The sequence below is a fragment of the Geospiza fortis genome, unplaced genomic scaffold (assembly GCF_000277835.1).
Source record: "Geospiza fortis unplaced genomic scaffold, GeoFor_1.0 scaffold182, whole genome shotgun sequence".
NCBI lineage: Eukaryota > Metazoa > Chordata > Aves > Passeriformes > Thraupidae > Geospiza > Geospiza fortis.
Genome location: NW_005054367.1, coordinates 2,946,631 through 2,961,063, shown reverse-complemented (window position 1 = coordinate 2,961,063; position 14,433 = coordinate 2,946,631). Strand labels below are relative to the sequence as shown.

Genomic DNA, 14,433 nt, shown 5'->3' with positions numbered 1-14,433 from the left:
CATCACTGATGAATGGCTGCTCTGACAAGCACTGCATGTTATGATGCTAATTTTAAATTCCCCAAGGACAAACCTTCCCTTCTGAAGTTGTCGCTGCCAGTTTGCTGTGCAAGCCACTTCAAAGAGAATTGCTGCATGTGCAGCTCAATGCTGCCTTCAGTGCATGCCCAGGGGCTGGCCAATGCCAGGAGGTTTCAGAAGGGAGGAACAAATTTGTGTTTCTTCCTCCTTCTTGTTAAAACTACATCCATGACTTGCATGTTTTCAATTCTAAATTCTTTTCTCTATTCTGTTTTCACTCTGCATTTTGTCCAGGGGTTCCTCAGTGCTGGCCTGTAAAGAAAACAGGATATAATGGGTGCTGAAGCTCATACTGCTGGCTTTGGAAATGCTTCAGCTTTCAGGATAGAGATACAAAGCCATTCAATTTTTACAGCACTTGCCTTGATAGAGAATGACGAAATACAAATAATTCCTCAACAGTGTAATCACTGCCTGGTTTTTGCTGTGTTTGGCTGAAGGGATCAGTACAGAACCCAAGCCTGTGCTGCAGCTCGTTCATTCCCCGGGCTGGAGCTGAGCAGTCACCCCGCAGGCCAAGGCCCTGCTCCCTGCAGCGTGCAGCAGTTCACGCCCTCATTTCCCGGCCGGTGAGTGCCGGCTGAGGAGACACTGTCACACGCGCAGGGTCGATCTTCTGGCTGGAAGTGGAGAGCGCGGCCGCTTCCCGGCTCCCACCGGCTCCAGACGGGGCCTGGGCTCCCTCTACCGAGAGCGTGGAGCCATGGAAAACGAATAAACCACGTCCAGGCAGAGGAATGTCTGTTCCCGGCGCAGAGGAGTGCTTACACGGCAGGAAAAGTGATGTTATAAAACTACAGAAACCCCCAAATGCTTCTTCAGAACGCTGGAGCTGGACACAACTACTGAGACAGCACCTGAACCAAGCTCTGTTCAACAGCTGATTGCAGAATATCCTGTAATCCCCCAGAAATCCATCAGCCTTAAGCCACACACCTGCAGAGGTTAAACAGAGCTGAGGGAAAGTGGCTATTTAGTTATAAAAGGAAATTCCAGTAGATCACTCCCCTAGTCCCAGGACAGGCCCTGCCAGGTAGTTCCCACTTTTTTAACAAAGCACAGAGGTCTCTCACCGAAGGCAGAAGCAGCACAGAGTTACCTTTATTGCCTGTGTAACACCTGTAGGAAGGGACAAGCAGAACATGGTATAAACCCATGCACAACAGATACATTAATGTCTCTTAGAAATCTTTCAGAAGAAAACTTGGAAAGCTGATACACCTCTACAGCCTCATGAGCTAAGGTTTCTCGTTTACAAACTCATGTTTTTCTTTTAAAGCTGGTATTTTAAAATGGTATAGAAATGCTTCTTTACTAAGTGAGTTAACTTATTTCACAATAAAAATATAGTTTAGTTCTATTAAATTTTCTTCTGAAAATAAATGTTTCTATTTTTCTATGACAATAAATTACAATGTATCACAAATGTAGGCTTTAAGCAGAGTTACAAATAAGCAGGAATTAAGTATTCCAACTATAGTCTGATGGAATTCAAGGCCCTTAGTAAAAGATAAGCTGAAGGTGCATTTATAATCCAAACTCAATTTGACAAGGTAAATACATATAACTGAAGTAGATTTAATGGGATTTAGTGCTGCGGTACTTGTATATAGGATAAGTATTCATGAATTATCTGCTCCTCTTCCTCGAGTGTTAAATCCAGATAATCCTCTTCATGTTCAGGAATATCCTCTAGGATTTCATTGACTGCATCAGTCTCCATGTCTTCATCTGTTGGTGAACTAGAGGAACCTTCCAATAAAAAGCAGCAGCAGTGAATTCACCACTGAAAGAAGCTGGTGCTCTCCCTGTTTCACCAGCATGGCTGTTCTACCAGCCCCTTCCTGCACAACCACCTCTTAAAATTACTCTGCAAAGGACAGGGCAGGAAGGCCATTTTTCCTTATTATTTAAATGTGGTGTAGGAAAGCCTTTAATTATACAGCAGGGATCACTACAGCTCTGACAAGTAACGACAGAAAAAGTATGTGCAAGGTTCTTCTTTTTAAGTGGAAAGTTATAATTTATGGTTCTATCTGTAAGGGACATGATGGAGGAGTATGGAGGCAGGCCAGCCACCTGCAGAGCACAGGTCAGGAATAAACTCCTAAGCCCTGCCCAGGACACCCTGATGTCACCTTTTCTCCTGGGCTGCACCTGCCTGTAGCTGGTACCTGTCACCTGTGATCCCTTTCTGGCTGTCACTGCAGGGAACAACAGCTGCCTTCCTGTAACTGTGCTCCCAATAAAAGCAGCCCGAGGCATTACTGCAGCCCTGTGCCATGATTTCAGCAGAAACTGATGAACTATTTCCTACAAAAGCCAGAACAGCCTGGATGCAAAACTCACCTGCAGACTCTGTGAGCAGGTCCTTGGAAGAAGTGGATTCCTCTGATGGACTGGACCCTTCTGAGGACAGCAGCAGTGAAGGGGGAAGAACACCCCCATAATGAGCAAGGGTTTGGGAAGCCACGTGGATGTTCCCTTTAAAGACCTTTAAAGCTTGCTCTGCCGACTCACGGCTGAAACCCATGTATGTCAGCTGCAGGGGGGAAAAAGGAATAATACAGAAAATCTGGGAAATCCAAGTTCATCTGACACCAGGGTCTGACAGGAATCTGACTCTGCAGCTGACAGTCATCCTCTCACAGAGAAAAGCACTGCATGCCAGGAATTCCAGGACACTGACTCTGGTTTACTGGAACAGTTAACAACAGGGCAGTGACCTATTAAAGGCATGAGGATGTTGAGCAGGATCAAGAGGCTCTTGTCTAGTACCAGACCAATTCTTTTTCTGTTTTCAAAAGGAAACTTCAAAGCACTCCAGTGTATCAGGGGGGTGCATGTGTTTTTCATAGGCAATACAGTTTTCTTGCCTGACATCAACAACACAGCCACTCTTAACTACAGACGAGCTTGTCAGACAGCCTGTCACGAGAAATACACATTCCAACTCCTTCCCTTGTGCACTGCAGAGTTTAGAGACTTGAATAAATTTCTCACTTGCTGTCTTTTTTGGGATGGAGCATTACAGTGCACACACTTTCCCTCCACATCCGTGCATGGCAGGTTGGTGCAATGGGCAGGAAGTACACACAAAGTGTGTACATGTTAGCCCCAGTGACTTCACTATGAAGAGTGAGTGGATGCCAGACCCTGGAGTGTGACAGCCTGAATGAACACGGGTCCAAGAATACTTGTACAGCTTTACTTCAGGAAAATCTGCTGTCTTTGCAAGCACAACTCAGAAACAAGACAACTAACTCACAAGAAAGCAAGTGGTCTAGCTTACTTGCTCAATACTTTCTTGGGAAACTTGAAACTGGTCCATGGCCACAGAATCATCATCATCATCTTCCAAGAGTAACTCAGGATTGTCAAGAATAAACTGCAAGAAAACAGAGAGAGATCAGAATAGAGCAACAGAGCTACAACAGTCCTCAGCACAGTTGTGTTTGCAGTCCAATGGTTGACATAAGTAACCTCAGCCAACTTAAGTGACATCTGATTTATTGGGTCAGGAAGTGCAAGTTCAGTCATTACAGTTCAGAAAAGGGAGCTATGAACTAAAAAATGCAGACTACAGAAAATAAGAATCTACTAAATAATAAAAAAACCTCCAACCAAATTTCTTTTGTATAACACTACTTCTACTGAAAAATCACTTACCTTAAAGGCTTGGTCCAGGTTTCCTCGTGTCTTTTGAAGAGCTATCTGAGCAGCTCTCTCTGAGTAGCCCATACTTTTCAGGGTATTGATGTCCTCCAGTCGCCGCCGCCTTTTAGCTCTCTCCTCCCTCCTGATCTGCGCCTTTTCCTGCAAGAGCACAGACACTGCAAGTTCACTGTGCATGGGAATGCTTTAACACATAGCCCGTGCATGAAGAGTTTCTTGGATTTTTTTGCTTCAAGTTTGAATCTCTTGAGGAAAATGCTTTTTTTTTTTTTTTGTAAATACAGACTGTGCTGCCAGACACTCGTTCCTAAATAAAGCTACATTTCCATGAGCCAGCCCTGTCGCCACACTTCCGCTCTGCAGATCGGATCTGGTGCCATCACAGCTATTCCAGGCCCTGTGTGGTAAGTGACAAACCCATTTGGCAGATGGGCCCACAGACAAGACTTGCCAAAGACAGGCAGTCAGAACTGGGCAGGGAGCCAGGGAGTTCTGTTCAGTCTTCCCTCAGCCAGTTGGCTTTTCTGTCCACATTTCACTGTCTGAAGTCTAGAAGTGCCTCCTCAGCTTACCAAACATCACTTCAGATCTGGACAGCCCTATCTTCACCCACTCTAGCACAAAAAAATCTTTTCCTTCCTAGATCTTCCAAGTACAAACCCACAATAGGGGGCAGCCAAGCCTGGGAGTGTCAGCTTGGTCCTGGTGGTTTATTCCCATATCACTGCTGAGTAGCAAAAACTGGTGCAAAGCCTTCCCATGGGCCTCTGTTGTACAACCACAGGTCTTTGGCACTCTTGTCCCATCTGTTTTGAGACAAAGCTTCCTCTGTTAGTGCATTAAGTTTTGGTTTCAAACTTGTGCCAACACATCCAACTGTCAGCTACACCAACAGTGCCAGAGTGGGATAATCCAAGTCCTTAACTCAGCACCACACTGCTCCGGCCCAACTCAGGTGATCTGTGATTTAATGCTTTCACTGCCCTTACCTCTCTCCTGTTGGTAATCAGATTGGCAGCATGCTCCACATTCCCGTGGCATGCTCGCAGGGCAAGGCGAGCTTCCTGCTCCGAGAAGCCCAGGAGTGACAGGCGATCCACTTTATCAGGATCTATGGACAGCTCTCCGTACAAAGTAGATGCCTGGATATAGGAAGAACAAATGACACCACTCACACAGTTAAAATACAAACAAAAAATGCCTCCCCATTTCCAGAACAGGTTCCAGAGGGAACCCCAACCAAGGGGCTGCAGTGAAGGACTCCAGAGTTTTACCTAAAGATGTCTTACCTTCTGAATGTACTCTGCAGCCTCCTTTTCTCTGCCACTGTGGTAGTGCCCAATCCCTTGAAGGAGGTAAAGCCGTAGAAATAAAACCTTCTCCCGACCATAGCTTCCCTAAGGAATTGTTTAAAGAAGGAGACAGGAGCGTGTAGATAGAAGCATGTGGTAGAACACCCGTTCATTTCAACAGAACACTCTACACATTTAGAGAAGACACAGTCTGGGCTTTGTCACACTCAGTGTGGACATAAAGCACCACACCTAGACCCCTGCTGAGGTCTGTGCATATAAACACAGGTTTGCCATGACCTTTTTGCCAGGCCCAATGTTTCCCCTGTGCTGACAATCACAGAACCAGGAAACAGGCTGATGATACACAGGAAAACTTTGGGCTTCTAAAAGCCTGTCTTGCAATACTTGAACAGTAACTGAATACATGTAGAAAAAAATCCCACCCTAATTAAGTCAAACCCAGCATACTTTGATGTCAATAAGCCTCTCATGGTTCTCTCCATAGCACCTCTGGAAGCATCTCTGTGCTGTGGACAGCTTTTTCTCTGCATCATCCAGGCAGTCCAGCTGCTCCAGACGGAAGTAGCACCACACTATATCCAGCTGCAGCACTGCGTAATTATCAACCGTGTTCAGCAGCTCTGTGCTACACTCACTGGAAAATAAAACAAATAATTCTTCTTTTTATGGAAGAGGGTTGTTTATTTCCCCTCCCCGCCACCACTTTTTAACATTTATAAAACAACATTAGAAGTGTGCATACCCATATTGGAGAAAGCACACTCTTTGTATCTGAGGCAGGAAACTGATGCCAGGGGAACAGGAATGAAATGCTGATCCCCCGTTCCATTCACTGACACACAGGACTGATGCCAAGGCTACATCTTAAAGCATTACAGTAACAAAATGAGCTGCGGCTACTGTTTAATATGGCACCTCTAAAAGCATAATGGAATTAAACCCTGTGTAATCTTTGGGAGGACTGACCAACTGCCTCAGTGCACATGAACATGCTGAGAACTGTGCCAGTCTCCTTGCACACCCACACAGATGAGAAACAGAGAGGGACAGTATTACTTTTGGGATCTCAAAAGAGCAATTTAGGGCTCTGACAGCTGATAGGAAATGAATTTACTTGCAGAAGCCCTGGTATGGTTACTGACCTCAGCTATCTGCTCCACCTTTTACAAGAAATAATTACTTCACAGGAGCAACTGCAAACAAATATCCGTAACTGTCTCTCAAGCTAATGCAATTTATAACCCAGTACAAGAATATTGACAGTTTCTGTTTATGTTGTTATGAAAGATTAACTTGCCCAGTGGCAGTATCTGTTTCAGCTGTTCTACATGAAGCCACCTGTCACTGCAAGTCAGAGCTTTATCTGCTGCTTCCCATCTGCAAGAGGGGGTGTGGAGCAACCCCAGGCAAAACTGGCCCTGATTTATATGCACAGGTAGAGGCTGTGCTGTTCCTTTATGGGCTGACAGTAAAGACAGACACAAGGACTCAAAATGTTCTTACCAGAAGTGTTTATCAGCATCCAACAAATATGGCAGTGCTATTTCATACTCCTTTTTCTTCATTAATGCTCTGCCCTTCTCATGGTAACCCATAGCCAGCACAAGTGCCTAGAAAAACAGATTGAGACTTTTGACTGCACCTCCCCAAATCAAAAAGCTAAAAGGAAATATCCAAGTAATCCAACAGAGTCCTTGTTCTCCCTAGAAAAACACCACTGTATCAGTTCTGTAAGACCAGTGCTATCTCACACTGCTTCACACTTTTCTCCCATCTGATAATGTCAGATATTGTCTAGTTAAAAGCAACAGATGTTACTGGCACAGGAAATGCTGCAGCAAGCTCGCTTTAAGTATGCAACCCCAGAGAGATTCTCAATGGTGAGTGATACAAAGCTCAGCATTTTTCTGGGTGCTGCACTTTCTGACAGCACCAAACTTGTTTTGCTTTGCTATCACAATTTTCTTGCAAAACTTAAGAATTCACCTCCTGAAAAGCCTCAGAATTAAAAATTAAATTTTGAATGTGTCAGGAAAACACTCCTGCAGTATAACAAATGAAAATGTAGTAATAATTCTGGATAGAAACAACCTGCAATATTTCCTCTGATCCTCGATCAATACTGATGAAATCTCGTTCACTTAAAGCATCACTGGATGCTTTAAGTGAACAAGTTTACAAATGGAAATAAGGCCTAAGAAACAAATTACTTTCATGCCTTTCTAGGACACCCAAAATTTGTAACAGGCACTAAGATGAACAAAATTAAAGCTTGTCTTAAACCCCAAAGTAAGATATGGACCACACAGGGGTCAGTGCCAGATTAGACCTGCAATGAGATCAGGAATCAGAGGTTGTCCGAGATGACTGAAATATCCCCACCTATAGAGTTCTACTTCAATTGTATTTCAAAATTATTTGTATTAAACAAACATCTAGTGGGCCCAGGGGTACATCCCCAGAAAGTCTGGCTGTCTTTCAATCCCATATTTTAAATGTTTCACAGGTTTAAAGAGCCATCTTAGGGGCATTGTAAGATGCCTTCACCTACTTTTTTAGCTTGAGGAGGAATCTGAATTGACCTTCCAGTTTGATTAGCTATATCTAGGTATGGGACAGAGTCTGGATCCAAGTACTCCTCTGAAAGATATAAAAAAGTTTAAAATTTAAACACTACCTTCAACAGAGCAACTCTGCTGCCATAAGATTATTGTAGTTATGTTGTTAAACAAAACAGCAAACAACAAAAAACTCCAGAATTACATATAAAGGCTGCATTGTCTGTTTTTCTGGACATACCAACAGTGGCTCTGGCCAGGTAAACATGAGGAACTTCTAGGAAGATCACTGTGGAAAAGGCCTTGTGCATGCAGAAATTTAGACACAATATCACAAGTTCCATGAATTATAAAGAATTAATTTTTTTCAGAAGACAAAACACTTACATTTTACACAACATAGCATTTGAAATGATTTATCAACTGAAGCACAGAATATTTAAAAAATACAACTGAGCACAGTTGATAAAGCTGGAAAAAAAATACAGCTCAGTATTTTCCTTCCCCACATCTTTAATGCTTGTTATCAAACTACCAATTTTGTTTTCACTTCCATTTGATTTACAATGAAAAGATGATTTTCTTGTAGACAAAAGACAGTTAAGGAAGAGTTTGTTGAGATTAAAAGCTTCTGTCCTGTGGTTTCTCTCACATCAAACAAAAGGATTGTTAAACTCACACTGCACTTCTCACAGACCCTTCAGCCTGGGAGCCCATTACAGACTCTGCTCTTTACCCTGGCATTGGCAAAAAAATGTAAAGAGACCCAACTCAGGATTCAAAATTTGAGGTCTAAACCACCCCTGAAGTCCAAAAAAGGCAAACACTTCTGTCATGTGTTCAAAATCTGACATTGTGGTAAGAAATCAGAAGTCACCAGCTTTGAAGCTTTGTTGGGGTGTTTCTGCATTTGGCAGGAATTCGTGACCTGCTCAGCTTCACAGCTCCTTTCTTGTGGATTTGTGAAACAATGGAATAGAGAAGTGATTTAAACTCACCACCAAGCACTGCAGCTCACAAACACAACCTCATTTTGAAGAATTATTACTGTTAAATTAACTCTATCCCTTTAACTTAATCCACAGTTGCCAGGAATCAACATCCCAAGGGAATGAGAACACCACAGCCGTGTTGCAGATGACAGTGACAAATGAGCTGCTCTGCACAATGAAACCATGGTTACACACAGCCATAGCTAAACTACAAAAAAAAAGTGTTTAATGAATTAAAACACATTATGCACTGTGCTTTTGTCTACAATAAATCTAAAGCTTCTCACAAGTCATCAGTCCCTTAACTGCCAAGTGCTAATTAAACTATTGATTCATATTATATCCTTCTCAAAGTGCCAAAGTTTTTTGTAGCATTCTACTTGTGTGAAAATGGTGGAAAAAAAAAGTTTTAGCCAAAATAAAATCCAGTTTTCAAGTAGGTAGAAACCTAGAGAAGTGTGAACTGAAATTCAGCCATGGTATAGGCACTCTTCCATGTTGAAAGGCCTGTGAGAATGTAATTGTGGATGCACAAAAATTAATGAACACCCACCTCCCTCCCCAATCCAACAAGCCCACTTACCTCTCTCTGCTAGAATTTCCAAACCCTTCTTAGTTCTCTGCATCTTGTCATTTATTTCTTTTTCTTTCTTACACTGAAGCTCTTCCTCCTGAACTTTCCTTTTGGTTTCCTCATCACTCTGCTCCAGTTGAAGCACCATCACTTTGGCATTGTGTGTGACACCCTGATCTTCAAGGGTTTTACCTGCAAAATAGAGTGTGATTAATACAATTCAACTACTGGAACTACTGAAATTGCAAGACTTGAGAACTCAGTCAAAGCCCCTAAAAATGACTGACACAGTCAGCAAAATTTAGAATCAGTCTTGCATTTCCAAAGTGCTTTTGAAGTGACTGGTACGTTTCTTTCCTTGGATTTTTTTTTTAATACCATTATTTCTATTTCAGTTAATTGATCTTCAGGCAAAAACTGCAATAAGAACATGTCCAGGATCATACATCACCAGAGTACAGGACAGAGAAACTGGGAACTGAATCCAAGTTCCTTCTGTCAATTCTGTGGTTCCAATTCTGATATATTCCAGGGCCATCAGCAAAGAAAAAGCTCTATCATCACTTCCCACATGTCTGACAGGTTGAGCATGGGCAACACATTACAAAAAGTTTTTGTAAGTGCTCTTATACAACAAGGATTTTGAAGAAATTTAGAGTTTCTCTTAAATGTGCATTTTCAGTGTTTCAACACTAGAAAAGGGGATTTTCTACATTCACTACAGTATTCCTTTAATTGATCTAATTCTATTTAAGAATTTGGATTATTATAATTTAATACACTTCCTGTAAAGCAAAAACTGACAAATATAACAACTGTTTTTTGGAAATTTCTGAAATTAATAGAGTTGCAAGGCAAATTTTCTTCTGAGAAGCAGAAAACAAGAAAATTATTATGAAAGTATCTTTAACTAGAGATACATACCCAGATCAAGCTGCTTCTTATTTATGATTATTTTGACAGCATTTTCTTGTAACGCATATTCCTGTGCTATCCTGTGAAATGAATAATTTCATCCATGAACATTAATTTTTAAGGTTATACAAAACTGTTGTTTCAATAGCAATAAAACCTAAAAATAAGTGCTTATAAATGGCCTAAAATTTTTGCTACAAAAGGCTGCTAGAAGCAAAATAACAACATCAGAGAGCTTTATGTACTAAATAGAGGAAACCTGGGATACAAAAAGGGAAAAAACAAAACAGAAAAGAATCTGATTCTTTTAGGCTTAAAAACACAAAAGAAAAAGTCATGTTCACTGTTCAGAGGATCTGCCTGGTTACAGACTTGGAACACTGGTACTTGCTGGGGATTTACACAGAACTATCTTCTTCCTGTTTTCCATCTGTTAAACCACAGCTGTTCCCATGAAGAACTGCCCTACAGGGACACTGGACATCCTGTTCAGAGAATTCATGCTAAGAAAAAGCTTAAATCAAACAAAAAGTGAGTTTGTTTGCATTTTTTTAAAATGCTCTGTGACAGGGTGGTGTGTCATGAGAGGAGCACAAAGGGTGATTGCACTTACTGGGATCTGAGCTCTTTGCCTGTGATGAACAGACTGGTCTCCAGTGGGATTTTCCTGCTCTGTAGGAATTATATTGGGTGGGGAAAAGAAAGAGGGAAAGAAAAGCATGATACCAATATACTCTGGACATTTTCTTAATTAACTGTTCTACAATAACATTTCTTTTCCAAATAACAATCATATTTAGAAGGTTATGGCTGGAAGCACATAGTAATAATTTCCAGTTCTGTACTTGCTATAATGCTAAAAATAAGCATTATAACAGCAGGATATTCAGAATTAAATAAATCTAAATTCAGAGCCAAACAATTTAAATTAATTTAATTATGCACCTCCAATCTTAACTGTGCTTTGCAATTATGCCACTCACCTGTGACTGGCTAAGTTATGATTAATTCCTATTAGTGTCTCTGGTCCCAGATTAGATAAACTGAAATTTTAAATTAATTCGTTCCCCTATTTGCCCAGCAGCATTATAAAGTAGAATTATGAAACTATTTGGTTGTTTTAACTGCATGGCATTCACTTAAAACTCTCTACCCTTTAGCCCAGGTAATTATTTTTCACTATAGGAGTATTTTATGCATGAAAATAGGAGTTGAAACCTGACTCTAAAAGGGCAAAACTTAATTCAGTTCTCTGTTGGAAAAGATTTTAGGAGCCTGCTCTAAAAGGCTGAGCTTTGGAATGGGCTGCCCAGGGAGGGGGTGGAATCTCCATCCCTGGAAGTGTTTAAGAAACATCTGGAAGAAGCACTGAGTGCCATGGTTCAGTTGACAAGGTGGTGGTTGGTAGGGATTGGACTCGATGATCTTGGAGGTCTTTTCCAACCTAATGATCCTGTGACTCTGTGATTCTATGAATCCATGAAGGGAACAGGTGAGTGCCATCACAACAGAAAATCCTGCTCCTCATTTCCAAGTTCAAGCAACATCAATATGCTGAATCAACTTTAGGTATTCTACAGCTGAAAAAATACATCTGTTCTTTATTGCTAATACAAGCAGTTACATCAGAAGGAATTAAATTGAAATAGACACTTAAATCTAATTTACTTTTCTTAATTGAAAGATTATTTGCCATTAAATCCTAAAGGAAAAAATTACTCATTTGCTCTATATTATACTCCTTTGCCATGATATTCCCATATACCTGGGAAACTAAAATATGTAATTTCCCCTCCCCATTTTTTTATACCTGACACAGATCACTCATATGAAACACCTGAAAAAGTTGTAGTTAAAAACCCCTCAAAGTAAACCTACTCAAACCTCAAAATAAAGCTATTTATGCAAACTTTTCTGCAGTGTTACTCACTTTTCTACGAGGCAGATAGATATCAAGTCTTGCAATCCCAGTCACTTTAAAATTCTCATTTCCTGTCCCACGCTCAATTGCTTTACACCGTATTTCTTCCAGCATATTCTCTGTATCATTCTTATTGATATTCAGCTTGGATGAATATTTTTCTACAAGCTCCTGAAAAAATGACAAGAAAAACAGGGAAAATGCACCAGCAGTCTGACATGGAAGATGTATGACATCAACTCAGTGAAAATATTTACCTTCATCTCTTCACCAGCTTCTTTTTTTTCATTTGTATATGGTGGTTTCCATAGCTGAATTTTGTCCTCTCTTAAGCAGCTTGTCAGTTTTGCTATCAAATACTTCTTTTGTGCCATTCTTTTAAAATAAAAGTACAGTTGGAAGGGAAAAGAGAGAAAAAGAAACAATCCTTTAATATAGCTTTCCTGTAGCAAGATATTCTGCTTTTCAAGAAGTCTAAGTGACATTCTGGAATTCTGCAATAAATGATGAGTATTAAATTCATTCCATGCATCTTGGTGGGGAGGGGAAACTGAGGCCAAACTATGAGAAAAAATGGGGGAAAAATAATTGAAAAGAGGGTGAAATTTGGATCAGAGGAGGGATAACTTACAAGGCCCCTGCCATTTCCAGACAAATTAAATCTCTTCCTATCCCCTCATGTGAACTGGGATTGCATCAAAATACATCAAAATTGACAATTCAGTTGTTCTGCCCTGCTCTGGATCCACCAATTCTGATGCAGCTCACACAAAGCAAGAAACTGAGATAATCAGCATGACCCTGGGGGAAAAACCAAACATCCCAAAAAGCAGGGAAGGCACACAGAGGGCAATGAAAGCTGGGTGCAGAGATCTCAACAGGAAAAAAAACAAACTCCAGGTGCATGATAAAGCATGGGAGAGTTGTGGCTCTTGGACACAACTTGGGAAATGTCCTTTAAATTAGACAGAAAAGCATTTAAAATGTTGGCATACATGCACTAAGGGGGCCATGAAATTCAATTAATCAGTTTCACTTTTCTTTCAGAGTGGTTCCCATCTTTCATTCTTCTTTATTGGCACACAGCTCTCAGGAGAACAGGGAAGAGTTCCCCCAGTTTCAAAAGCTGCTCCTGGCTCAGAAAAACACTGTTTGAGGGGGGGGAAAAAGTAGGCAAATATTCAATTTGTGGTAAGTTTACCTATCAGCCTTACCTCAAGGCCAGTTTTACTGAGATACAAAGAATTCCCTGCAAGCTGCACTGACAACAGTTTCCCCTAAAGAGGAGTCACAGGGATGAACTGGGCAAGTGGATGGTTTAACAACCCTTCCAGCAGGATTGCTGTAATTTGCACAGTGTCTGTCAAAACCAGCAGAGACAAACACACATTCTTTTTCCTGCTGTTATTTGAGAGCCAAGGCAAACAATGGCATTTACAAAGCTAAAAGTGACAAAACCACTCAATTTTCAAAACATTGCTAATAATGCAGCTTTCCCCCTTTCCCAAAACATACCAGGGAATTCTCATTAACAGCCTGTAACCATCATTTTCCCACTTTTAAGTTATGCTGAAGACCCATTTTATAGCCACAATTCTACTTAACATTTGCAAAAAACGTTATTCATGGTTTTGGGTCACCCAGATAAAATTTAAAGTTGCAATCTATGCTTAAGACTAAGAATTTGAAATACAGGTGACATTTATAAAATGGTCATTTTATCATGGTTTATCAATACTGTAGCTTGGTAAGTTTGTGATTTCTAATTAATCTACCAAAACAGAAAGCACCACTGCAGTCTCCAATTAAACTTATTCCTACTAACACTCTATTTTAAAAATAAAACTTTTGCTTTCACAAACATGAAGCCTATGATTTTATATGTAACATTTGTAACACTTATAATAAATTCCATCACTAAACTGCATTAGAATCCATAGCAAAAACATTTGTGGCTTACTCTTCCATCAACCATAAACGCCACAAGAGCTCCTGAGGCAATTTCACTTTCGGTATGAGTTTAAAGGGACTTTCTCAAAACTCACTGGAGTAAACAACGGGGGTATTTCCCCAGAAACGCCCTGAATGCAAGCCTCAGCTTTTGTAAATAAAATGTCACCCTCTTAGGCCAGTTTTACGTGAAATAAAACAAGTGGAGAAGTAAGACGCGCGACCTAAAATGCAGCAACCAGGTTCAAAAGGCAAATTGCTAACGGAACGAACAGGGGGCTGTCAGAATGGGTCGATAATAAAGCAGGACACATCAATTTTCCCTAAAAACGAGGCAAGCACAGCTCTGACACACTTCGCCGCGGCTGACCGAGGGGAAGCACTGAAACAGCGTCACGAACAAACCCTCAGGGACGGCAGCTCCATCCCTGTGGGCCCGGGCATCCTCATC

At 41.1% G+C, this 14,433-nt stretch overlaps 1 protein-coding gene across 1 annotated transcript; it reads right to left on the bottom strand.

Annotated features, from left to right (window-relative positions):
* Window positions 1-1,159: 1,159 nt before the first annotated feature.
* Window positions 1,160-14,233, bottom strand: NUB1 (negative regulator of ubiquitin like proteins 1). Its single transcript, XM_005424343.2, has 15 exons — window positions 13,993-14,233; window positions 12,290-12,407; window positions 12,042-12,203; window positions 10,725-10,783; window positions 10,121-10,191; window positions 9,206-9,388; window positions 7,624-7,712; window positions 6,576-6,682; window positions 5,520-5,706; window positions 5,046-5,153; window positions 4,746-4,898; window positions 3,751-3,897; window positions 3,374-3,469; window positions 2,431-2,623; window positions 1,160-1,833 (listed from the first exon to the last, which is right to left on the bottom strand). The coding sequence occupies exons 1-15, from the start codon at window positions 13,998-14,000 to the stop codon at window positions 1,670-1,672; spliced, it is 1,845 nt and encodes a 614-aa protein (XP_005424400.1). The 5' UTR covers window positions 14,001-14,233; the 3' UTR covers window positions 1,160-1,669.
* Window positions 14,234-14,433: the final 200 nt, after the last annotated feature.